This window comes from Anas acuta, chromosome 1, assembly GCF_963932015.1.
Source record: "Anas acuta chromosome 1, bAnaAcu1.1, whole genome shotgun sequence".
Taxonomy (NCBI): Eukaryota; Metazoa; Chordata; class Aves; order Anseriformes; family Anatidae; genus Anas; species Anas acuta.
Window position 1 is genome coordinate 167,810,953 of NC_088979.1, and position 27,945 is coordinate 167,838,897.

At 38.4% G+C, this 27,945-nt stretch overlaps 1 protein-coding gene across 1 annotated transcript in view; it reads right to left on the reverse strand.

Annotated features, from left to right (window-relative positions):
* Positions 1 to 4,165: 4,165 nt before the first annotated feature.
* Positions 4,166 to 27,945, reverse strand: part of RAP1B (RAP1B, member of RAS oncogene family) — a 31,781-nt gene continuing 8,001 nt past the window's right edge. The window contains exons 2-8 of the mRNA XM_068669251.1: positions 17,345 to 17,429; positions 15,894 to 15,962; positions 13,064 to 13,120; positions 10,996 to 11,136; positions 8,878 to 9,021; positions 6,792 to 6,907; positions 4,166 to 5,408 (exon numbers count right to left, since the gene is read on the reverse strand). Coding sequence (XP_068525352.1) covers positions 6,821 to 6,907; positions 8,878 to 9,021; positions 10,996 to 11,136; positions 13,064 to 13,120; positions 15,894 to 15,962; positions 17,345 to 17,401 — 555 coding nt within the window. The 5' untranslated portion in view covers positions 17,402 to 17,429 and the 3' untranslated portion in view covers positions 4,166 to 5,408; positions 6,792 to 6,820. The remainder of the gene's footprint in view (positions 5,409 to 6,791; positions 6,908 to 8,877; positions 9,022 to 10,995; positions 11,137 to 13,063; positions 13,121 to 15,893; positions 15,963 to 17,344; positions 17,430 to 27,945) is intronic.

Below are 27,945 nucleotides of genomic sequence, written 5' to 3' on the forward strand. Positions count from 1 at the left end.
GCCCAAAGCCCCATCCAGCCTGGCCTTGAACACCTCCAGGGATGGGGCACCCACAGCTGCTCACTACCCTCTGACTGAAGGATTTCTTCCTTATAGCTAATCTAAATCTCCGTTCTTCTAGTTTAAAGCCAAAAATGATTTAGTTCATTTTTCTTCTTAGTCAGAATGCATCCTTTGACGTGTGTCATTTTTCATCTTTTTAAAATTTGAATGCAAGCAGTCTTGTTTTCTTTAAGTTAATCTCAAGAATGACATGAAGTATTCATGCGCTTGCTTAGTATTAAAATACCTATGATGACTCTCAAATTAAGTTTTTTTGGGGGTCTCAACCCAAACCGATGTTAATTCCTGGGCCTACTCTTACGAGGAAGCTGAACAAAGTATTTTTATTAAAAAGAAAATGCTAACAATTTCATAACTGTCATTTTGTGTCTGAAAAACAAGACATCAGTGCCAAAGGCCTGTGTTATATTGGCCCTGTTACAAGCAGCAAGCCCAGTTTATGAAAGCTGGGATTTCACATTTAGAATTGTGTCCTGTGTGACAGTGAAGTTACTGAATCCTCCCTGGTAAATTTAGAAGGTAAAGATGCCACATAGGTGGCATGAAAAGGTAATGTATACTGACCAAAGAAATAACTATAATTTCTACTATAATTTTACTCCGCATCCAAGATTGCTGAAGCATTTTTCCCATCCCCCTCCAAGATACAGTAGCCAAAAAAAAATTGTATGAATTAATTCAAAATCAAACTTTTTGAAATGAAAGTGTTCATACCAAATGCAGTCTCGAAGAAAACAAATCCTGTTGGCCACAAACTTTCTTAAAACAATTAAACTTGGGTTTGTTACGCAGAGCTAGTATTTCTTGAGGCTGAAGTGGGTGCAGTGGAACGATGAACACATTCATTTCTCTCCCTAAAGAATATCTCATTGACAACAGGAAGCCACCCTCTGTCCGATGATTCAAAAATTCTGAAAATAAATGGTTCTGGATGGTATTGAAAGAGACACAAACTCTGCACCTATCTGCTGTTTGAAGCTCAAATACTATAACACTGAGAACAGAAGAGAACAGCTTTGCTTGTACTTAAAAACAGAATATAAGGTTTGCTACAAGCATCATTCCAGAATTTTACTTTACAGAACAGAGAAATTAAATTAGGTTTTAAGAATCTTCAAGTTGTTCATAAACCTTTCAAAGTGGAAGGTGCTTGAGACTCAGAAATGAGAACATAGGAGCTCTGCTTTTCTAATGCTACCTTTGAGAACTACATACAACTGCATTTTGTTACGTGTTTGAGCAACTTACTTGCTTTCATTATCCTCCCCATGCACAGACAAGAAACAATAGCTATAAATTGAAGTATAGCTTAACGCTGCTGGGATAGCAGTTTAACTTTGGATTAACAGCTCTCTTTCTTCACTGATGTTTGGCTACATCTTTGTATTACAATTCAAAAGAGCTTCAGAGAGTTGTATACAGACTAACGTCTTCAACAATTCAAGTCTAAAACTAAATTTCTATTGTTATTAAGTCTACGCTGAAGCCTATCTAGAACTAGTTCACTATTGCGGGAGAGTTTCCCCCCCTCAAGCTATCCCCCAAATTAGGAAAGACTAGAAAATTTTGGAAGAAAAGCTTGATTCATCATCATTATTATTATTATTATTATTTCCCTTTAAAGAGAAGAAAATCCTCATCTTTGGTGTTTACCCATGAGGAAACAGCAATTCTAATTACAACATTACAGGAGAAAGACACACAGCTTTAATCAAAATTGCATCAATATTCTCCCACCTTCCCTTTCTATCATTGCAGTATCGGCACATATTACGAAACAAACTTAACATCTAACTCTACAACACTTTTCCAGAAGTTGAGTTTCCTTATGCAGAAGAACAGCAGTAGTTTGAGTTTACAGTGCATTCATTTGGGCATCTGAAAACATCCTGCAGTCTCAAAATATTCCCTTAAGTTAGGCAAGTAGACATTCATTTCACAGAATAATTTGAGAATGAAGAAGGGCATTAGTAACAAGTTATAAGAAATAAATTTATGCTGAAAAGTTGTAATAGGAAGAGTGCAATTCCATTAAAATACTTTTATATTTCAGGAGATAAACATTACTTTTTCCATAGAAAGCTCAGACACTTAAATACTGACATAAACCAATTTCAGATTAGGTTGGAAAGAAAGCAGTCAACCTCTCTGTGCGCTGTAAGCATTAGCTAACTTTATAGGCCATAATGCATATGTATTAACACTGAATTTAGAAAATTACTGCATTAGTTTCCTGAAAATATGAATTATGCAGGTTTTCATCCAAAGCTTTAAGAGAAATGTTCTGTTTCTATAGAAGTAGTTGAAGTGTGAACTTCTTAAGCGTTGGTAGACAAAACAGTTATCCCGAAGACGTGTAGAAGTTTTCAAAAATATTTCAGCAGACTGGATTCTTTTCTAGAATTAACTGCTAACATAGTTTCATTTCCTGTGAGGAATGTTCCTTCCTCAGTGGAAACAGTTTCTTATGCAGTAATTACTTAGATAGGATTATTTCATGCTTTATTCCTTACACTTCACGTCCATCACTTCTCAGCATCATTTTGTTATGCATCTTCCCTTTAACAGCTGGGAGTCCCTTCCCTTGAAGCCTGCTTAAGTTTTCAAGTAGAAAAATACTGTTCTTTAGTTGTTTTCTGAGTTATGATTTAGTAATTTTGCAAGTCCTGAGTTCTAAATATTGGGGAATACATTTTTTTTTAAATTTATTTTTAAAAGCAGAATCTTTACATGGTTAAGCCTAGAGTTTATAGAAAATGTTACTTCCTGGAGCTCAATGAACTTCCCCAAAACTACCTACCTCTAATACTGAGGAATTGTATGTTTACTACTCCACAGAGCAACCAAGAATGCTTCTGTACAGAGCTTTCAGTACAAAGTCTGATGTTCCCTGTGATCAGTACTCTTTGGCTGATCAGTACTCTTTGGCTGGACACTGAGACCAAACCAGGGCCCCCTCTGCTGTTATTAAAGATTTTTCTCTGCCTCCCACCCACTGCCATCTGTACAGCTGCCTGGAACAAACATGTTCTAAAACACAGATAAACTGACAATGGGACATAAAAGTGTAAAAAGACCTGAAAAAGCAAAGGTTGAAAGTGAAGGGAGGAAAACTTGATTAGCTCATCAAGGAGGTTCATGGAAAAAAAAAAAGAAAAAGAAAAAAAGAACCACAGCATCCAATGCTCCAGCCTAGTCAACTCTGGAGTGATGCAAAGTGTACCAAATGAATTTTAAGGGGATAATCAACAACATGTTCTGTTTTCCAAAGATAAATGGAAAGAAATTTCAGTCTTAAGTGTGACTCTGCACAGTGAAAGACTATTATCTCAATGAAACAATGGTAGTGACTGAAAATTATCAGTAGAAAGGATCACCTGGGCTCCTTATATCACTCTGGGTAACAAAGTATCTCAAAACTTACTGGTTGATTTTGCAGGAATGGATTAGAACAAGCTTTGATAATTCTGTGCCAGAGAAAGAAGAGGTACCAAGTATTTGGGAATTACAGCTTTCAAAAGCACAGCCAAGATCAGGAGATCATCCACAGTCCACGCATTCCACTTCGCAGTCCAACAGCATTAACAGATGTCAAGTCTGCCTAACAACTACACCTAATGCTCCAAGAAGGCTCTTCTACAGACTTCCTTGAAACCAAACAAATTTAGTTTAATCATCCAGAATCATCCATGTTTTCTCCCAAGACACGCTTTTCCGTTTAAATCTATACTAAGTCATTTTTAACAACTAATTCTTCCTGGAAGGAAGGAAAACAGTGGGCAGCATATCCTCAGGTTCCCAAAACAGCCACTGATGGACTAACTTTTAAAGACATACTTTTCTTAAGACATACTTAAGACTTTCTCTCCTACATTAGAACTACAAATATTCCATGTCTAAAACAGTAAATGGAGTTTAATTTGGTCAGAAATTCATCCACCCTAGCACATGATGCTATTAAAAGTATCTACTGGATGTATTTGTCAGAAGACAAAGTCATAACAGCTCCTTTTGGTCCTATGATGTATGAGTCTGCACTGTGCAAGAGATTTAAATCAATATTTACTGGCACTACTAAAACACAAAACATTCAAGTAGTATATAACTGTAATGCAAGCCCTTGCATGGCAATCCAAATTTATTGAACTACTGATGCTAAGTCATACAAAATTGCACCACTTTAATTAAGGCTTTTAGTTTACATTTGGCCACCTCAAAGCAGTTGTAACATTAGGTTGGTCAATTTAAATACTGTGGCTCCCTGTTGGATATACACACAATCTTTACACCCAAACGTTAATGCATACAAAGCAACAAGGCATTGTTAAATAAATCAGCAAAAGTTAATTACTGCAACTTAGGCCCTGTGACCAATTACACATGATTAAAATTACTTCCCACATTCACATCCACAGTACTCTTCCACCATTTAACATCTCAACCAAAACGTTACACATGTAAAACAATCACTAACAGGCAAAAGTACTAAACCTGTATATTTGGTATTGCAAATACACTTATGCATGAGCAAGCAAGGGAATTCACAGTGAGAATCTACAGCTGCAGAAGCCCGAAAATGATTTACAAAAAATTGTTAAATCATTAAAAAATCGTTTTAAAATATACACTTCTTGTTGTAGACCCCCACTGTACACACAACTATAAACATTGTTCCCTATGTAAACAAGGAAAAGGAAACATACAATAAAAGGTTGAAAAGTCTGGACATTTCCTTCCCAACAGATATTAAAGGCCATGTCTTTAGTCAGACGTTATACTGAAAGGACTCTTAAAGACTAGATCACTGTCTCCACAGGTTTTTCCTAAAATTAAAAAACTATATAGCTGTTGTGTTAATCAAAGCGCTTTTGTACAATACAATGATGATGATCCTGTATTTCTTTAAAAAAGTTACAATAAGCTACAAATACCGATGAAGCAAAGTTATCTGGAGTAGTCTATATAGGAGCTCTTTGGACTTTCTTTTATTATGCTAAAATAGTGGTGCTTTTAGGATTTACATTATTGTACTCTCCAATAGAAAGTGGGGATTGTTGAAGTATACAGTACACAGTTTTCATACATGTACAACATTGGTGGATGAACAATGTCTCTTATCAGTAATACTGGATGTAGGCTCTGGTTTTACCAGTTGCATACACTTAGAATATTTATAAGTAAAAATCTCTCGTGACACTGGAAAGTGATTAGAATGTGCAAACTGATGTAGTAGCTTTCATCCATTTCTCAAAGGGTACCACCACAGGAAAGTCCATTTAAGATGTTGGTAGGTTTAATAAAGTTGGAATGCTGGCACTGTTGAATTGGGCAACAGTTCTTCAGACCTGTAACAACACAACAAGAAGTTAGTAATAACAACAACTATTCCTCATTGCTCTTTAGTTAATACCACTAGAGCAGGAACTAACCACGTTCTTAGATAACAGGCTTAGAAAATAACCTAATCACTTCTCCTCTATTACTACTATCTCTAGTGAACAAATACAATGACAGATTATCTCAGTAAGTAAAACTGAGCTGGGATACATAACGGCAATCCAAGCTGAACTGTGGAAGCAATATTTGATGAGCGGTACTAGCTTTGTTTACAGTAAGACAGTTCCAGTGGCTTTAAGAAACACATTTGGAGGATCAAAGCTCTTATTTTGAAAGCCCTCTTAAGGAAAGGCAGCAATCATTTCTGCCACCCTCAGCTAATGCTTTTGGAACCCTCTCAGCTCTACTTTGAATTGATCCCAGCTGTTCCATTTATTTATTTATTTATTAAATCAATACCAAAGAGTTAAACATAGTACTACCTGAATTTTAATACAAGCCTGCAAGGACACAGGCAGTGAAATTTCCTGCCAGGATCCTCCAGTGCAGGAAATATGTCTGTTGGATGATAAAATAATGGATTGTTGCACTGAAGCAACTGAAAAAATCTAAAATTGAAGGGAATTGAGATGAACAGGTAACTTGTCTTTCTTGATTGACATTGCATCTGCCTGTACTAAAGCTTGGAGGGAGAAAAGGGGAAACAACCTGTCAAAGAACAAGTTGCAGAAAATAGATTCATGCCTGGTGGCTTAGCTTCTGAAAAAGCTTGCTGAAGAGGCAGGCCAGAGCTTGCTTGAGCCTTCAACAGCATTCTTAAAGCATGGCTTTAGTCAGGCAGATCATTAGCCAACTGCTACAGGACAAGAAATTAATCTATTAACCAACAGCTCCAGGTCAAATATTTGGAGTGTTACAATAATCACCTACTAATCATAATAGTCTATAAAATATCCATATGGTCCAAAGAAAGCAAGATAAATTCCTATGATATCATGCAAATATGAGGCTGAGTTTGAAGCACGAAGTGACGTTTCAGTATGCAAACCACAGTATTTTAGTGTGTACTCCTGCATTTAAGCTCTTGCAGTATTTCTATCAGCCTTCAAAAAATTAAAACCCCATGCTTCCAAAAGCTGCATTTTGGAGGCATCAGGACAAACATGATTAATATGAGCTTTACTGACACCTTAAAGATTAAAAAAAAAATAGATACCAGTATGAACAGTGTATCTTGCACATATTTCGTAGTTTGACATTGGCAAAATAAAGATAACTTCTATATTAACATAAATCGTGAATTTTTAACACAGTTCTGGCACTAGAGAACTACCACTTTTTTTTCTTTTTTTTTTTTTTTTAAAGCTAAAACACACATTTAAAAGGTTTACCTGGCTCAGAGCTACAGTACAGCTATGCATTAAAGTAGCTGACATGATGACTTTTTGCGTGCTTTTCCAGGCACTGGAGTTTTTCTGTTAATTTGTCGCACAAGGTCATAAAAGATCTGTGAATATAAAAGTCGATTACTTGTTAGAATTCAGAAGCTTCTCTCATAACCTTAACCCTTCAGTCTTCACACAGTATTTTCAGATAACCTTTTTTCACTGTGAGGGTGGTGAGGCCCTGGCACAGGCTGCCCAGAGCAGCTGTGGGTGCCCCATCCCTGGAGATGCTCAAGGCCAGGCTGGATGGGGCTTTGGGCAACCTGGGCTGGTGGGAGGTGTCCCTGCCATGGCAGGGGGGTGGAGTTAGATGATCTTTCAGATCCCTTCCAACCCGAGCATTTCTATGACTCTATGAACCTCTGGGAATATTTATTTAACACAAAGATGGTAAGTGAAACTGTATACTTAATTAACACCTGTTTATTTTCTACTTAAGATAGTTGTCTGCCAAGGGTTTTCCAGTTTCAATAAAGCAAACTGGAATGACAGCTGTAATCTGAACACATTTCAACTCTGGGCCAAATTTATCTGAAAACGCATGATATATGCCACCACGATCAACTAGTACATGCTATTTGGATTGTCACACTGATGTCAAGGAACAGGACATAGCTTTCCTTTAACTCAAATCTCGCTGTAAGGACGCTCTTTAGAAGAAAGTTCTGGTAAGTTTTAACTACTACACATTTGCATTGGATCTGAAGTAAAGTGTATATTCAATAATACTCTCTAGTCTTTGAATAAGATCATACTTTTCCGGATACTTTAAAAAAGTATTAAAGTCAGGCAGTAGCCTCTATAGGACCACAGCACGACACAAACAAATTTTTTCCTAGAAAAATAAAGCATAAGACTCTCACACTTTGAGTCTCTTAGAATTTTAATTAGACTATAGTTTTGCGGAAAGGCTAATTTAAAACACTTATAAGCCGTACAATTAAACAGCATCTGTTTTGTTCATAATTGACATTGTTCCAATTATTTCTGTGTCTTTTAAATTAAGTCCTCATACTAAAGCCATCCGAGCAGATTCCTAGAGCCCTGGTTGCAAAGCAGCACACTTTCCAACAGAGGCTTTTAGTGTTTGATGGAAATAAGCTCCAGTTTATTAACCATATGACTTCTATACAGTTAAGCAAATTAATTTTTAAGAAAAGCTGAGTAGCTTCCAGAAAAATTCCAACTAATTAAACAAACATTACCCATTTTTAAAATCATCTGTGCTTAAAAACACCATACTCATTTGATTACAAACAAGTCTTGCACAGAGGTCTTTTCAACTTGAATTGATACCGCCAACAATGTTTTCCAGAGGACACAATGAACTGCAGGGTTTATCATAAAATTCAAGCTGCTTCAGAAATGTAAATATTAACACAGCCTCTTTTTCTAAGCATTTTTTGCATCTGTTTCTTTATGCTTGCACTCCCAATGCATAGGAAGACATGAACTATGACAAGCCCTAAAAGTGCATTCATTTGATTATGGCACCTAGATCCTGCTAAATAAGTAAGCAACTAGATAGAGGCTTTGATTTCCTTTTTTCTTGCAGAGCACCTATTTAGGTCTCTTCTCCAACCAGCTGATAATTTTTATAAAACCCATGAGATTTTGTCCCTACCATCTCAAATAGTTCAATAACAAATTGCTTAAATCCGATAGTTTTAAAGACTTAGATCTTACAAATCTTTCTGAGACATGGATAGTCAAGTCAATGGATAGGGCTTGTATCAACTAGGGCAGGTAGCATGAAAAGCCTGAACCTAACAGAAATATTTATACCAAATTCATATAATTTAAAGACTAATTATACTAAAATTAAACCCAATTTGAACAAGTCTCAAGGCAAAGCTAGATACATCCCTAATATAAATATTTCACAGATTCTCACATTAATAGTGTACAGTTGTCCATTATAAAAACAGGATTATGAATAATATTTATTTTCTTGACAAACATTTATCAAAACACCGTGTCCTGTTCTCATTTTTCCTTGCCACCCTCCTGTCCCATAGGCGTTGTGCCTTACCTCATTAACATTTATCTTTGATTTTGCAGAAGACTCTAAGAACGCACAATTATTCCATTGCCTTGCTAGGTTCTGACCTTGTTCCTTTCCAACAACTCTTTCATCTTCCAAGTCACACTTATTGCCAACCAGAATCATAGGCACCTAAAAGCAATTTAATACCAGAAAAAAACAAACAAACAAACAAAAAAAAAAACATTAAAATTTTGGAAAGGCGCAACATGAAACACCTGCAACCCAACCTGACTCCTTAGAGGATCCTGACTCCCAGAATAATCAAGTTCTCGTATAACTGCAACTTAAGTTTAGACTTCTGAGAGGATTCAAATGAAAAGTGTCTGCGTTTTTTTTTGCCTGCCATTTTGCAGGATGGGGAGGGGTGGAAGGAATAGTTGGAGGATTCAGTATACTGCCAATTGATTAGGTTTCACATGCTCTAAATGACCTAGAGGTTTCATTTTTACATGCATGGCCACCACCTGTGAGTTGAAGACATCAAGTGGTCAACTCACAAATCTACTACAGGATTCCTACATGTTCAGGAATCCTAGAAAAAGTGCACTGTACTGAATAGCATGATGAAGGGGGTGATGCTAAAAGCTCCTTCCACTATTCCTCTACTTCTAGTGTATCTGTACTCCTTCCAAGAGCAGTTTGCTCGAGCAGTATTTATTGGTAAGCTGATGCACACAGAGGAAAGAAACATGATAGTTTATCAAAATCACCAACTACAAAAAATGCTAAATTGACTTTACAGCAAGAAAATAAAAGTTTAAAAAAATTGTAAGAACAATTACAATTTTTTCTCCCAAATTCACGTGTTACAAAAAAGATTACAGTATTTTGATCTTTAATTTTCCCCCACTATGACAGCAAAATTTATGTAAATTTTGGTGAAGAGAACTGAAGTGGCACCTTGAAGCTCACTATTTTTCTCTTGATACTATGGAATAGCTTTCAAAACTGAGGGGTGCTTGTTATGAAAAAATACAATTCCAACAGACGCAACTAAAGAAAGCTTATGCAAATCAGAATAAATGAAGCACGTAGATTACTGCTTCAAACACGCTCACAATTATCTTGTTTTTAGTTCAAGTCAGTACAACATTAATTTGATACTAAAAAAAGACTAACTTGGTAGCTTCTGGATGGGAAAGGTACACGCAATTTAAATACTACCCTTTCAAGATACATTTGTAATAATGGGTCATAAATCACGTCTAGAAGAAATACACTGAACACAGACCAGACATGCAGATACTTATGCTTAATACAGCACAAGGTCCTTTATAAGAGTCATAGTGAACTTCACTGAAATCGAAAGATTTAATACATTTTGTGTCTGCTAAGAGCTAAAGCACATAAAGATACTTGAAGTGAGGAAGGATCAAAGTTTCCATGAGCACAGTTATGAATGAGATATGCTACGAGCACAGTTATGGATCACAATATGGAATTTTTTGTCTGGTGGCTACAGCCTGCAAAATGTCTGTTAAAAACAGTTTTACTGATGTGAAACATCTGAAATACTTTTTTATCATAAATGAAAGTAAGAAAAGTATTCACTTCCTATAACCATAATTTATTTTTTTTTAAATCAGTACAAAACAAGAATGTTTTAGCCTCACTTATAACCTTAATAATGTTAAGTGTTAAATACTGAAATTGTGTGGAAACGGTATAATCGAACTTACTGGCAAGAACACACAAAACAAGGACTTCTTCTTTAAGGACTTTGTGCTTTCAAAATACCACAAGCAGTATGCGTATTATAACAAAAAATTGAATGTAAGTTTGAGACTTCATTGTATAATAATGGAGGTAAAAAAAAAAGATGCTTTAGAAACATTTTCTGCAGTAGTACAGAATAAGGTTATATACAGCTTCAAGCAGAACATTTTAAAGGAAGAGATTAAATACACAATTCTCTTCAGATACCATATGTCAAGTTACAATTTTCCTCCTTTGCCTTAAGAGTTGCATTTCTGTTCTATGCATCCGCTGGTTGATTTGTCTCTTAATTTAAGGCTTGGAACCTATCTGATCAAAGTGTATACATTACAACATCCGCAAGGAGAACTCTAAATACAAGTCTTTAGCATTTATAGCAATGCTTACATCATCAGTGTCTTTGACTCGAAGAATCTGTTCTCTTAGATCCTGCAAATCATTAAACGTGGACTGTGCTGTGATGGAATATACTAATGCAAAACCTTGTCCGTTTTTCATGTATAGGTCTCTCATTGCTGTAAACTGTTCCTGTAATTAAAAAAAGATAGAGATCTTGCATTCAATTTGCACTTTCCTTACACAAAATGACGTATACTTCAGGTCATAAAGTATGATGCATTTGTATTCTCCCCCCTTTTTTAAACTGATTAATATTTTCATGTTTTATGGTAAGCATTAATGTAAATTAAGATACCTTTAACTAAATCTTAAACTTGGAACATTTCCTAGGATAGCTAAATAAGCATCTGGACATTGCCAAGGCCTACAACCCTATAAAAAGTCATCACAGAAACTGCAGTAATCTCAAAAGAGAGAACAGGAACAGAGCGTAGAAGGTACAGCACAGTCTATAGATTACAGATGTTACATTCCTCCTGAATCCCTCCTTATATACCACCTCCTCCCCGTCTCCTGTTTATTCTTTAAAACACACTGAAAAGTAATTGCATCGGTTTCAGTCTCCATTTTGTAGTCTAGGCACTTCCTATGTCAAATTCTACTTTCATTTTCAAGTAGATTGAACAGAGGATGGAGATCCTCAACAGACCTGTCACATTCCCTAGACTTTGGTGACAACTATGAAGATTCACTGGTGCACCACACAGCAGCAGCATTAGGACTTGTTGCTGTTTGCAGGCGCTCACTACTATGACTGTGCTAGCATTTGCCTTTCTGGCATTGCTGGCTTTGCTGTCTTGTGACTGATCACTCACTCACCTGGCCTCGTCATTATTATATTACAGGAACTGGTTCATCAACTGAAAGTGCGTGACCTCAGACTAAAATTTGATTCCTCTTCAACTGTTCCAGGTCATGTAGCCCTTTCTAGTGGAGTGAAACTCAAGTATGATACAGGATTTATGAGGCTAAGTAACAGAATTGTTTAAAAGTTCTATCTGCTTGTATAGATGGCCTCAGCTGTAAAATCCAGTTACTTTCTTCTTTTGTTTTATATATGTTAATTTTAAACACAATTCCCCATAAACTTATGGTTTCTTTTGCGAGGCCATCTCCTCTGTGTTTGCGTGCATTGAGCATGTTAATTTGACCTCATTATACCTCAGCTTTTGTGATTAGAGGCAAACTAATACAATGCAGTGCAAACATTTTCAGAATGACACGAGACATTTCAATTCTGCAGCTGGAGTGGAAATTTTAGGTCAAGATTTATTCTATATACTAAATATCCACACACAGATTTTGCATGTTTGTACCAAAAAGGTCTCTATTTTCATATACAAGGTTTCTTCTACAGCTGTACCAAATACTGTATGTCAGATGAAAAGAAGAGTATACTCCAAGGGAGCAGCCACTTGATCTTTCTGTAGCTTAACACAACCTTACTCTAATGTGGAGTTTAAATAAATGATTATGGGACCAGATTGCTATTATAGTTCAGAAAACACATGCTATACTCCAAGAATCTTGATTCACTGGAATCAATGAGGGAAATGACTGGTTCCAGTATATTTTGGAACTAAACAGGAAGAAAACCTGACCAGTAAAGCATATGGTTTATGCTGACCCTTTGCGTGAGTCCACATAAGCTGACTAAAGTGATACTATTTTTATCCCATGTAAGAGTCCATCTCACAGACAATAGAAAAAGGAGAGAACAAGAAAGCACTTTTTCTTCAGCAATAGAAATCAAAACCAAGTAACCATTGGGTCTAAATTTGCCTCTGGGCAATGTAAACTTAAAACAGCAGCAGAATCACTTTTAAAATGCTCAGTCTGATGTTTCCTTTATTACAGAACATTGGATCACAGGAAACTTGCAATTCATTTTCTGTTGCAATACTCAACTTTTGTTGAAAAACAACTTTTATTCAATGCACTGACCACAGTTACTCTTTAGCAAGTGAGGAAGGAAACTTGTCATCATTCACATCCCTACATTTTTTGATGGCTTTAACACAGTACATCAGTATTTGGGAAAATTAGTTTTACATACCGTTCCTGCAGTATCTAAGATTTCAAGCATACACTGTTGTGCATCTACTTCAACTTGCTGTTAAGAGAAAGAGACAGAGTTAGACTGTTTCCTCTTGCAACTGCACTCCAAAACCACCATGAGTTGTGTGATTTTTATAAGCAAATCCATAATGCATAAAGCAGCATAATGGCTTAAGAAGTTTATAAGGATATACACTTTGAAAACAGCAGGAGAAAGGTTTTCAAAGAGCCCCTGTGACATTTTCAAAAGCAGCTTCAGCAGCCAAGTACCACTTCACAAAGTGATTAGGAATTTTTGATTATGAAAAATGAAGGTTGCTAAATTTGTAGTAACAGTTACCAGCAACTAACACAAGTCATTTCTACTTGTTCCAGGGATCATTCACAGAAAAGTCCAGGTGAAACCTACAAAACTGAATTGGCACACTAATGCTCATTTAATAGTCATTAAAATCAGTAAGTGGTACACAACATACAATACACCTAGCAAGCCACTGAGACTGATTTCCCAAAATTAAGCCTTTAGTGACACTAATTAGGATACTAATTCAGCTTAAAAATAGGAAGTTTAAGAAACCAGATCAATTTCTGCATCTATTTCTGTGTTTGCCTGTTTAGTTTCTACACCTCCCTGCATCCCCTAATGTCTTCGAGGGCAACAAAGGACATGGAAGTGCCTTCAAGCTGTTTCAAGCAGGCTGACCATGTTTTTTTTTCTTTCAACCTAGCAGTACACTTCCCTTTGTTGTACTTCATATAAAATTCCTAGACGGTAGATGAACACTCAAAAAGAACTGTGTCCCCCATTCCTGATACGCCCCTTATCACTAGTTTAAATTCAAGTTTTTCTTCTGTAACTAGATTAGAGCTTTGGGAGAAAAAGTTACGTCCACTCCTCTTATACCTCCCTCATCCTCCCCAGGAATGGAAATTCCTTTAATAGTCACTATTTTAGCATGTATTGCTGACAAAAGTATTCAAGCTAATTAAGCAGCACCCATTCCCTTGGGTTTGATGAGTAAATCAAGGCTAAGTTTCAAGACGCCCAATTATTTTACTCTGTTTTAAAATTTAGCTCCAGACAAACAATGTTTTTCAAGCCACATTCTCTCAACTTCACATACTTTAAAATTAGATTTAAAGTCCAGAATACAGAATTGCAACTGACAAACAAATACATTTTAAGGCCACCTGAGTCAAGAAGCAAGTTAGTATATTGCCTGGAGTAAAGAAAACAACAGCATGAAGTGTCATCCAGACTTAAGCAAAAAATGTAGCCCAGTTGATTTGAAAAGAAGCATACAAAGAGATATTCCTAGCTGTTTCGCAACCAAAACCGAAACAAACATTTTAAGATCTCTGGTAAAAAAAAAAAAAAAAATCACTAGCAGAAGGCAAATTTATTGAGATGGCTTCACTTTTTCAGGCTCCGTAGAACCACTCATTGGAAAAAATCATCCAACAAACATCAGAAATCTAATGTGACCTGAAGAATGCAAATATATAACAAGGGAAACATTTTACTTCAGAACAGGTTGTGAGTATTTCTGAAGTCATTTATTGCAGGGCCTTTGCTGCGTCAGACCCACTGACTGTAACAGTTTAAAAATTCCTGCACCTCTAATATAACAAAAAAAGAAGTTGCTACATATTTTTTTTCCTGCCATTGTGTCAGGAATGAGTTCTGGTCCTGTTTGAAAGCCCACATGGTCAAGTAAGACCAGGGTTTTTCCAGCATACAGATTTCTATGAGGTCAAAGAAAACAAACGTGAAATTGTTTTGCTTTAATTCCTCTTCTGTTCAGAAGAGCTCCTGGTAACTATAGCTGCAATGGCTGTTAATGAGCCTTTTCATTCCAGCAGAAATACCTTCCCACTGGTGAAAGAGGACGTCCTGCAGTCTCAGCCCCATCCCTAGCTAGGTTTGTTCACCTTGCCTCCTCTATATAGCAAGTAATATTTCTGTGGTCCCCTGGTGACTTACATTGGAGTATCAGTGAGACTGGAAAGTAATTCAGGTAACAAAATGAATAAGTTTGAGAAACTGACACTGATCTGCTTCACCAAATGGTTAACTCTGTTGGTAGTAGTCCAGATGTAAGCCATCTTAGCCTGGAATATTAATCATGGTCTCAGCTGAAACTGAAAAGTGAGCAATATGGAGATTTCAAGATAATGCAAGCAGAGTCAGGCCTTGCAGCCTGTCATGCTGAAGATGAGAAGAGAGGAACTAACAGGCCAGAGTGTTTGTTCATTTATGATAGGTTTGTGTCAACATATTAATAAAACAGCAGTCCATCTAACGGAAGCGTACCGAGCTATCAGTGAAATTGTTAGGAGTACTGTACGTTTCCTCTTGTATTCCGAAGGTAAGCCTGAATTTGGTTTTAGTACATTCTCATAGGAACAAAGACACTTAGAGCCTCTGGAAATCTGCCTGCAGATTTTCTAACTCAATATACAGCTGTATGTACCTACACGCATTTGTATACAAAACCATAAATACATTACTCTCTCTAAAAAATATATATATGCGTATATATTTATATAATAAAAATATTTGTGTTCATTTCTGACAATTTTTTTTTTTTTAAACTGACAGGCCAGTAAAGTACTATGCCTAACTATTAAAATGTTAATCTTGCATTACTCCTTTCAGACAGACTTTTCAAGAACAACTTTACAGTTCAGACTTAAGTTACTAGATATGACATGACATTACCAGGCATACCCTTTTTGAAGCAAAAACCTCAAATATTTGACAACATCTACTGCACCTTGAAGCAAGTATTTAAGTTCCTGTGACACAAGAACATCTTTGCACCTACCTTTCTGTAGGAATCTTCTATCGTAGGATCGTATTTTTCAACGAATATTCCTTGAACAAACTGTACAGTCTGCAAGACAAAAGTTCTTGTAAGATCCTTCTTGAATACTGTACAAAATGTCACAAATTACCGTTCTAGGTGTATATTCACTTATCCATCACAGTTTTGAAGGCAAACTAAGCGAGCGATGACTATAAATGAAGTGAAATTACAAGAAGTTAGAGGCATATGCCTATTTGACTATATATTGTTAGAGTAATACTACACTTCCTTTTAGGCACTCTCACTTGGAACATAAGAACTAAAGCATGCATTGATTTAAGATTTGTCTAACTGTTGGAATCATTATTAGTTTTCAGTTGAATAGGATACAGTACAGCTGCATGGCTTTCACATTTGTATTTAGAAGCACTGCATCTTCTACTACTTACCTGCCAGCACAGGAATTAGTCACAAAATAACTGCCAGCACTTACTACTCCTAACTAAACTCAGTAAGATATTCCTGTATACCTAGCGTGTAAGAGATTTTTAGCACAAGTGGAACTTTACTACTCAATGGCCAAGCCAGAGCAGACAGGTTCAAATCCAGACATGCTGCAGTAAGGTAAGAATGGAGGTGAAGGAAAAAGTTCTTCTATAACCTAAGATGATTTGTCACATGTCTTCCTTTAGGAATTGCTTTGTAGAAGAATAGCTTCTACCTGATAAAATGGGCCTCTAGATCTTACTTCATGATAAGGTACACAATTAAACTGAAAGATGTATAGTTCTCAGTTGAGCTGAAAACTTCATATTCTGTGAACTTTTTTAGTGCTAGTCTGTCAGTCTGACTCTAACTTTTCTGGACCCATTTAGCTGAAACTCACAAGCTCTTTGGTGTACGGTCATCTACCTGCTGCAGTTATTCACCTACTTGCAGGCAAAGACATAGAAAACATGATAAACTTCCCACAAATATGTAGAAGGATAGAAGTATTTGCATTTAAAAAATTAGTGTTTTGGACACTAACAAACATTATGCAAACAGCACACTAGAGAACTTTCTAGAGACAGAAGTTACCATGGCCAGGCACATGCCTGGCACAGTTCATCATGCTGGTTTCCCAAAGCAGCTTGACTTCCCACAAACCTACGCATGCCTGGGTTATCCAGTGAAGCCAGAGACCTTCATAATGCTCTGGTTATGCATTTCACTGTGTGGGACTGGCAGAGATCTGATGAAGCTCCAGCAACCGACCACATCCAAAAATACCAGCACACGAGAGTACACCATTGGATGCGGAAAGTGCTGACAGATACAGAGCAAAGGGTGTAGCTATTGTAGCCAGGAACCCTCAGCAGTCATTGCTTACATGTAATGTGCAAAAATAATGGGTTAGCAGAGGGTATTAGAGAAAAAGCAAGACACCAGGAATCTAAGAACAACTTCAGCTGCTTCACAGTACTTACCAGAGCAGACTTTCCAACACCTCCAGAACCAAGAACCACTAGCTTGTATTCACGCATGATGCAAGAGATAAATCGCCCTCAATACCTAAAACACACAATAAATTTACCAGTTTTGTTCAACAGGATTGCTATTTTAGCGTTACTACATTATTACCGTTAGCTTGCATGTATAACAAGACAAAAACAGTTAAATACTGATATAAAATGATAAAGGCAGGACAGACACCATTGTAAGCAAGCTTAACCTAAGCAGGATGTCACTTCAATTACTACACAGCATGGACACCGTGGCCACTTATTCAAGACAATAATGGTGATCAATAATACTTTTCCACCTAATGCAAGTAAAGTACCGACAAGTGCTTTGTTTGAACAGGATTTTAAGGCTTCAAGAAGAACTGTTATTCGTGTGTTACTGTGTATAGTTTTATGCTCAAAACATTACAGACTTGGAAATGGTTTTCAAACGGAGATTTAATAGAAAATAAGAAACAGTAATTTGGAGAAAAGGCAAAAACAGATTAAGACTCTTTGTAATGAAGAGCTCGGTAACACAATCTTGCCAAAATATCCCAGGTGTTTTGAAGGAAGAGTCAAAGTACCTGGCAGAGCTGCTCGTACCTACATGCATACAGCACTCCCTCGGAGGCCTCTGGATATAGGTATCCTTCACTTATAGCAAGGAGGAATTAGGCACAGAAATTAAATTTACTCCTATTCATAGGGAAATTACTTGTATCACAGCACAGTTTATTGATCTGTGTTCACCACAAGAACTTATACGAGCTTTTCTAGACAGGAAAACAAGTCTTTAGCACCCCGCTGTGACTATTTCAGGGAGCATTAAGGTGTTTCCCAGGTTTCTCAAGAACTTTCTCCCTCACAAGTTCCTTGCACTGCGTGTCTTGCAACAGGAGACCAAAGTCATTATCCCCAGGAGTCACTCAGATGCCTACAGAGCTTGCAGTTTTACAGCAGCATTCCCAGTACTGAGTATACGTTTATCAGGTAAACAGCTGCTAATGCTCATCACCCATGGTACTGAGGTAGCAATTCTAAAAAGACCTAAGTTTCACAGCTACTACATCCTCTCCGCAGCCATCCCCCAAACTCGTTTCACATCACACAAGTTTTTGTGATTTCATATATACATGCACATGTGTAAGGGATTTTGCTCATACAAGCTGTCTTGCATGAAGTGTCTCCAGTTTCCTCTGAAAACCTGCACCACGCCACTAAGAACATCAGCACTGACTAAAAAAAACAGATAGGAAGCTTCTTGAGTGAACAGCATCTCTTCATTTGTGGTGTCATTTATATGGACTATCAGCCAGAGCTTCTATCTACTGGCTCCAAGTTTGATCTACATCCAGAAAGCCCAACCTTGACACCGCAACCCAATTCACTAAGCAGAGTTTGATAAAAAGGCTTCAGGATTTTTATTTTTATTTTTTAAATACAGAATGGCCATTTTTCAAACCACCAACTCTTCATGAAGCTACAACAGCAAGCTACGAACAATCAGATAAATAGTATTTTCTCTCTCACATTACTGTTCTGCCATAAAAGAAATATTGAATAAACCCTACTGTAGTAAAGCTAACAGTTACTGTTAACAAGAAACAATTATCCAAGTGGAGATGGCATATATTTGCTCATTCTGAAGCACTTAAATGCCAAACGAAGAATCATTCACAGAGAGACTTGTGTAAGAAAATTAAACCAGCCTCTTCCCACCGAGCAACCATTTTTCAAAAAAGAACAGCAGGATCACAGAAGTTAGTATAAAAAAAATAATAAAAAACCTGCTTAAATCTGAGGACTGATTAATGTTCTGCTAGATACCTAAATGTTGTTATAACGACTGTGGTTTTACAACTAACTTGAAGCAACCAAAATACTATTTTGAGACCCTTCTCCGAGAAGCTGGGAGCTGTGTGCTAGCTGCAGTGCCTCCCCACAGCTGCCTGCTGGATCTGCCTGTGTGTCTTCACTGGAAGCCAACCTGGCAAAAACAAAAGCAGGGCTGCAGATGTTGGGGCAGGTCTTTGGGTTATACACACCAGAAAATGTACCTCTTAACAGTCTTGCTAGCAACCAAGAACTACAGGAGGAAGGTCTCAGCTCCTCCCCTGCACTGATTGCAGCAGGTACCAGATGGAGTTATTTGTTTTTGTATACCCTCACCTGCCTTTAAAAGACAAAATCATCCTCCCCCAGAAGAACTTCCCTGCAAAGAAGGGAAGCAGAAGCAAGGTAGGACATAGCCCTCTCATCAGCAGTAACCTCACAGCATCTCTGGGAGTCACGCCATCTGTTTAGCACGCACCACAAAGACGATTTACATAGAAATTAGAGCACCTCCATGTCAGTGCCCATCTACGCCATCGATGATTAACCCCACATTATCTGAAGACTGAGAAATCAAGAAGCCAGGCCCTATTTTGTTTTCTTCTTGCAAACACGTTATGAGCAGTATTATTTACCTGAACTATTTCTTGCACTTTAAGCAAGCAATGGGTGTGCAAGGAGAAAGCAGCAAGGAACTAACACTGACCTGATGCCCAGCAATGCAGGTCTCTCCACAGGCTTCAACAAGCATCAGGACTCTCCAAATTCACACCTAACAGAACAACTTTTCATTCCTCCCTTTAAATAGTTTTCTTCCACCAGAGCCACGCACACCGTTTTACCTGCTTTGCACCCTCATAAATGTTCAGTTAGACCCACAAAGCCCTAAGTCGTCCAACCTTTCTGCAAACAAAAAGGCTCATCTAACTGTTCTGAAATACACCTTTCAAACTCATGACGAGTTAAGCCTGTAATTACCTCACCTGTCATTTCTTTAAAACAAACATTCAGTTATGTCTTTATTTTTGGAAAGGTGTCACTAGAATGACAAACTTAGGCAGAAGAGGGGAAATCCCAGTGCAGCAATCTGGGTGAACTGCAGCAATTTCACTGTCTTGTAAAGGATGGTTTCAGCAGAATTTTTCAGTATTTGGTCTGAAGTTAGCAACTAAATATGCAGATGTCAGTAATGAAGGCTGACAGTAATTTAGAAGTAATAGGACTTAGAATAGATATTCAATAGCTGCTGCTTACCCAGTGGTTTGAGTCATTTGTGACTTTCTCAGGAGAGTTTAACACAAGCCAAAGCTGCTTTTGGCATCCAGGCTGGGAAGGAAAGCCCTAAATATCCAGTGCTCTGGAGCTGGTTTCACTGCTTTTGGTCACAGTATGTAATTGAAGCACGTATACACTCTTACAGCTCAGTCAGCCAGCCTTCTTAATCTGTGAAATGCCTAAGCAAAAAGCTTTGCAATGAAACACAAAACCACCTGTTCTCCAAAACGCTTTTTTTCAAGCTAACTCTGGAATAGCACCTGCAGAAGTACCAGCTGCCATCTGCTCCCACCCCACAGGCTCCGGATAGCAGCCCTGAAGTCACTTCACCTTCCTTGCACTGCTTTCTAGCAGGAAAGAAACCCACTTCATGGCTAGGAGAACTTTCCTAAGGAAAGCAAAATTTCCTGGTTACAGCTCTCTGTCTCTTTCTCAGCCAAGAAACCACCAGTCTGCAAAGCTATGAGCATGGCAGACCAGCAGCTACGTGGAGTAAAAGAAAAGCTAGCACTTTTTGCACTGACCAGTATGTGCCTGTTGGCTATAAGCGTGCCCAGCCTGGGTTAGGACTCTTATCCTGCCTGAACTTGACTTTCCCGTGGTTCCTGACTAGACTGACCTGTCCCTGCTCTAGCTCCAACCCATCCTTCTGCATCGTGTGGCGTATGGACTGCTTGCATCCCAAGCCTTGATCTTACTCCTCCTTTGCTTTTCGGGTTGACATAATGCTGGATTCTGGAATTAATATTGCATTCAGCTCCATCCAGCGCCGACAATTTCTTGTTGACTCATTTATGACAAATGGTGGAAGCAGAGGAGAAGGATGGAAGACAAAGGATAAAAGGGGAGGTTTAAGCCATAAAGCACACAATATTTCAGTTACCTAATGGCATTTTAAACAACAGAAGCCATTAAGCTTCAAAGCAGGACACTGATGTAAAAAGTTCAAGTGTTGAAAGCTACGCATGCTGTAAAACCTAAGCTGGATGCACACATTTCTGGTGGATGGCCTTCTCTGCCTGAAAAATAAAACAACACACAAAAACAAACAAAAAACTTCTCTAGCTATTCTAGAGCAGATACTGACTGTGTACAATCTCTCCTTACAAAATCTTCGCCTTGCATTTCACACATTCTCCTGCCCTTTTCTCTCCCACCACCCCAACAGGAGGAAAAAAGTGACTGGAAGAACTTTGTAAGAGTGCATGGTTATGAAGCCACTTGCACAATCCAAACAAGAGCTCAAAGTGGCACCTTCAGAATAGCTTTCAGCAGTTGGCACTAACCAGACGTTTCAATGATACCCTTTCATTCCAAAGCTATCAAAGCAATTGTATTACTTAACTGGAAAAATACAGGATCATTAAATCCACTGCTCTAATGACAAGATCTCACTTATTCAGATCAGGAGACAGTCAGGATTGAGTGTTTCCTACCTAAAATTTAATGTGTTAAAGCCACAGACATATCACAGCGTGGTCAGAGCATCCAGAACAAGACAGGGTCAAGTCCAACAACCTTTGTCTGTACTCCCCAGATCACCCAGTCTCAGGGGGAATGAGAAATGGATATACTCAGAAGGGTGTAATCAAAAGGAAAATAGCACAGTATCTAATAGATAAGAAAGAACATTTATTGGACAGTAGTTTATAAGAAGTATCCACAGAATTGCCCAGCAATTAGACACAAATAATTTCAAACTTATTCTTACCAAATAAACCGAGCAATTTGTTTGAATTCCTACCTTCCCTCTTCTTTTAGTGGAGTATTTTAACAGAGATTTATGCTGCTTTGAAGAGTGGCTGTCTTTAAGGTGACAGGTGTTCAAGGAATGAGAGCAATAATTCCTTTGCTTTTTCATTTTTCTGCTCCTCTAACTCAGAGAAAAACTCTGTCCACTGTGGTCTCTATGCAGGCACTAAAGAAGAGGAAGATAGGAAGCATGCAAAAACAGTGGCCTTCACCCCCCTTCACTGGAGCAGGGACTGTCTTTCACAACTGAGACAAGTGTTTATATGCACGGATATCAGCACAACCAAATCCTGGAGGCATTCAAAGCAAGATTTAGCTAGAAAATCAGGGAACTTACTCTTCTCCAAAAATACAATTTTCACACAAACTGGACTCAAGCGCTGTCTGAAGTACCCAATCTCCCAGAAGTAGTGAGCTCCCTTTGGCACCCACAGCAGATGGAGTTGATGTGACTTCAGTAGCTGCCTTGTGTGCTTCCTGAGATGTAACAGTCCATAAAGCCTCCAAGACTGTGCAGCCTCTTATTCGTCAATATTACTTTTACTAATTAACGCATATATTAATGCATTAGTGCTACTACACCGCATTAATATACAGCATGTTAAATGTAACTAATGTACCGCATTAATACATACATTAATACATTAAAAAGAACAACGTTAATTTTTCTTACTCTTCTCTGCCATCTCTTACGTTGTCAGGGGGAGGGGATTACTCCTAGTCTCAGCCATTTATATTCATATATAGATATAATCCTTTTATTTTTATATTTATATATCCTTATATTCAAAAGGTTTATCACCTCTTGAATATAGAGCAGAGCAGAGATGACATTCTTGTTTTTTGGTCATCCCAGTTTTGAACAGAGTACTAAAAGGTGATTACTAACGCAGAGATGATAACTAACAAAGTACACGGTTGAGAATAAACAAGGAACTTCTTTAGAGAATTCTTCCCGAAGCAGGACAGCCTGCTTAACTCCACTTCTGACTGGCACACTTCTTCAAAATCAAAGTAGTTGATACAGCTCCTGCTCCTCTAGTTTATGCAAATGACTGCAACTTTCATCCAGTGAACCACTGCTCGTTCTTCAAAGGGCATCTTTGAATGAACACCATTTGAACAGAAAGAGGAAAGCTTAAGCAAGACAAACCATTGGAAAGAAAGCACGTTAAAAGGTTCACAGCTTTCAAGACCCCTCTACACAGAGCTTGCTTTCCGCTTCTGCCCTGATCAGATAAAGTGTGAAAAAGCGCCTCATGGACATTTTCTGGAAAGCTTTCTTGAAGCATGTCTCCAGACAAAGGTGAACCAAAGTGATGATCCTAAGGAAGTCAAGGAATAAAAAAAATGCTCTTTTAGTGATGACTGAAGATGCTGCACGCTTACTGCCTGTACAGCCTTCCTAAAAAGCAACCACACAATGAAGAATTCAGAATTCAGGCAAGTTCAAGTACCATTTCAGGCATCTGAAGGGATTTGGACTCAATATGACAGTTATGAAGACAATTATTTTTTTTTCCTGGCTCTTTCAGCCTCATATTTTGGTTTCTGATTCAACTTTGGTACATGTCTGAGGAATGGGAAAGCCAATCAATCAATCTTTCCAAGGGATATTAAACCAAATTAATCTGGAACTGGAATTCACCTCCAGGCCAAAACAGGAACTAAACACATTCAGTCCTTGAAGATATCCCTGAGACTTGCTTATGCAAACTAGTTGTTAGTTGTTCAGCTATGGATTTAAGCAAATAGTCCTTCCCAGAAGCATTATCGTTCTCAGAACTTTGCAGACACCACTCTCATGTTCAGGTCTTGATGTACTGGTTGTATTGTTCAGTGCATTCACTGAAATTTTCATAACTCTTCTGCCTCTGCATATTTACTTCTTCAGAAGAGGTGTTTTATTAGAACCACCTTGGGAACAGTGCTCTCAAGCTCCTCTCAACTCTTTCCATAAGTAAAAAGTTTCCAACATCTGAATGACAGATCAAGCAAATCAACTGACTGGTTTACCTGCTTACCAGTTGAGAAATTCACCATGGAAGAGAAATCCTACTTCTCAGAGAGGGGATGTTAGCCCTGAGACGGAATGACAGGACAGCGGTCAGACATTTCAAAGAACAGCTCTAGCTCATTCACAGGACTAGGTCACTCTGACCAGGGCCAAACCTAAATCCTTCTAATTGCCTGGGCTATTCAGATTCCTCTAAGTTGTGAGTCTCTTGGTTTAGAGCCCCTTCTGTGTTGGAACAGTTAGGGAGAAGGCTTTATTGTAGGCTGTTCCTACAATTCCTCAAATATTTACATGAGGATAAGTCCTAAATTCTTAGCTCTAAACACCAAAACACGGAGGGTTTTCTCAGTCCATTCACTTGCACAAGCTTTTAGATGTTTTAGGAATTAAAGCAACTCATATAATCCTTGCTCAATAGGGTGATCTCTCTTACAAGAGTTGAGTTAAAATACTCCAGAGTTGACTTTATCACACTTATCTACAGAAAACATTATTCCGAAATCAATTCGAGACAAGATGCAATGAAAAGATGATAAGGTCTAATTGAAGATGTTTATACTCAAGCCTCTGGGAAGAATAGCTAATCCATTACTAATGCAGACTTTCTGGAAGCAAATCAGCTGTTCAGTAAACAACGCCAGAACTTCTTGTTTCTACTTTTTACCTGATTTTGACACCTTTTTGTCAAGACAAGAAGCTATTTCTGAAAGAAAATGATTTGTCAGTTAGCTAGCTAGTTCTTCTGGGCCCTAATGCAGCAGTTTTTCTTGGACAAAAAGATTTCTTCCATTATCTTCAAATATTTTAACTGATGCCAGAGTATCTTCGAAAACTTGCCTGGATGATTAAACTTATCCAGTGACAGAAGTCATACTAACCACCTGAGAGAGAGGCAGAGGCACAAAAACAAGTTACTGCAGCACAAGCAGGGCACGAAGGTTTAAGTTACTACTTGAACATCCCATGGGGATGCTCATCCTACAGAGATAACCAAGTTTTCTTCCCACCATTGAAGGGAACTACCTTGGTATGACATACATGGAGAAATTCTGCAAAGGATCTAGCACACTAAACGTCACATGCAAGCTTACCTCTGGGTAGTTCCGGGGTCTATAATTAGTGTAACTGAGTAATTTCTTCTCCTCCCAAAGTCAAAGTTACCTCCCAGCTAGATCTTAAATCTGAACACACACCTGATGCATGTTCTAAGGCTGAAAACCGCATACTTGAAGCCACAGACATCTCAGGATGAGGTTCCAAGCATGAGACCAGCAGGCATGCACAACTTGCAGCAGCTTCATACCAAGAGTAAAAAGCCAGCTTGTTTCAAAACAAGCGATGCCATGAACACTCTTAAGCTACTAAAAATAATGCAATGCTCCAATACTGAGCTGAAGTTTCAGTTTTACGCAAAAACTCAACTATGCCAGTTCAGGTTTTATAAGAGACTCTAAATTAAATTATATTAAGCCTATTTAAGCCTCAGTTGGACTTTTGTAACTTCTATCAGACCTGTTTTTGGTAACTGTTTGCCATGGCACCTTTTTTTCCAGTCTGCGTAAAGCAGCCACCATCCCCCAGAGAAGTTGTTGGTGCGTGCTCTACCAGCCTGACTTCCAGCTAAAACGATGATCTCAGAATTTCTGAAGAAACTGACTCGCAAATGGTTTTGATGCTTGCAAAGAAAACTCCAGGCAGACAGCAAGCAGAAAGACCACTCAGATTTTTAAAAATACTACAAACATATTAAATTCAGAGAAAGCACAATTATCACATTATAATATCTTGCCAGCCTAAGTATTCAACTATGCAGCAAATTTTGAGAACTGAGATGGCAATTTACAGCTGTAAGCTTGTCTCTGCTGTCATTAGAGTAGGGCCAGTATTTAGCTCTAGAACTTATTAATTAATAGACTGCCTGAACTTATTAATTAATGGACATGGTGAACCTGCCAGGTTTGACCTGATGTACCTCCCAGTGTCTCCTCCTGATTAACAGCAGATTTGATCATTTGCTTCTCCTCATAACCGTTCTAGTAAATTTTACCTTTCAAGTTACAAACAGAGATAAAAATAGCAGGACTACAAGCTAGGTGTGCAAGTTTTCAGTCAAGATATTCCCCTTGTGAAAACGCTCTTCTGCAGTTTGAAAGTTATGCCAAAAATTAAGTTTTCTGGTCAGTTTAAGGCACTCCTCTTAGGAAGGAGGCAGCTTTACTCCTGCCACAGAAACAAGACCTACCCTCGAACTCCAGGCGCTATCTGCGAAACATCTGCCAACCTTAGCTCTCCTCTGCTTGTGCCTCTGGCTGCTGAACCCATCCAGCCTCGTGTCAGGTTTCCACCTTCAAATGTACGTTGACGCCGAGTCCAGCTGCAATTCCAGGATGTCCTGAATCTTTGTCCCTCCTGCCAGTTTGTGTCTATAATCCACGCATCGTGTACAGGCCTGGCAACACCAGAGCTTGCGTTCTTCCATGCCTACTTGCACTGTCTTCAATATTAAAAGTTGGATTTCAGTCCTGTTTGTTGACATTACTTACACATCCTCAAGGCACAGACATTTCCCTTATCACCACATCCCCTTTTGTTACTGGCCACTGAAGACTGGCTGGTGGAGCTCCTTGGCATGCAGCTCTTCAACCACCACCTGAAAATTTCCTATTTCCAGTTAGAACCTAACAACATCATGAGATACTGAAAAAAAAAAATCATCTTCCGAAGTGCAACTTTTGCCAAAGTATCCTTCTGTAGTATGATTTACAGTCCCTCCGTTACAACTCAGGCTAGTAGCCCGAGATCAGTCTTTGCAATTCTCATGTGCCATTCTAATTAAGATTAGAAGTTTTATCTGTCGAAAGGACACTGATCCTATGCAAATTGAGAACAGTAGGTACTAGCAATCATTACGGCAACAAAATTAGCTCTTCTATGATAAATGAACCATAACAGAAAAGTCACGTAATTGTAACTCGTGTCTGTTTCGAGCTCTCAATCAATGCTTCCTTAATAGAAGCAGTTATTTGAATGTGAGCAAACATTACTCGAGTTATACATAATTCCATAAACAGTTCCTTTTTTAAAGCTTAAGATTTCTGTCATGAGGTTAAGTTAGGCAAAAAAAAAAAAAAAGCACACACAAACCACAGCAACAACTACCATCTTCTGCCACACAATTATTCTACTTCTGCAGTAATGGAGGCGTGACTTAATCGCTTCTTTTTGCATTTATTAGCTGAATCCACCGATGAAGGTGAGTTTTGTGCGAGACATGAAACACTTCATGGAAAATTTCTTTTCTGTGAGGGTGGCCAAACCCTGGAACAGGCTTCCCAGTGGGGTGGTTGATGCCCCGTGCCTGCCTGTGTTCGAGGGGCATTTGGACAGTGCACCCAGCAATGTGCCTTGACTTACAGCTAGCCCTGAAGAGGTCAGGCAGCTGGGCTGGATGATCTCTGGTGGTCCCTTCCAACTCAGCTCTTCTGTCCTAGAGCATCCTGCTCTGCTACTGGCAGCAAGGCAGGAACACCGTGAACCAGGGATGGCAGCTCCTCAGGCAACGTGCGACTCCTAGACACACCTCAACCAGAAGACGACAGCTGCAGAAGTTAACCCCAACCCCAAAGCCCTGCACAGAGGCACAGACAACCTGTTTGCTATTGAGGCAACTGCTAAGTTGTTGCAGCTTCACAGCAGAGTGCTTAAA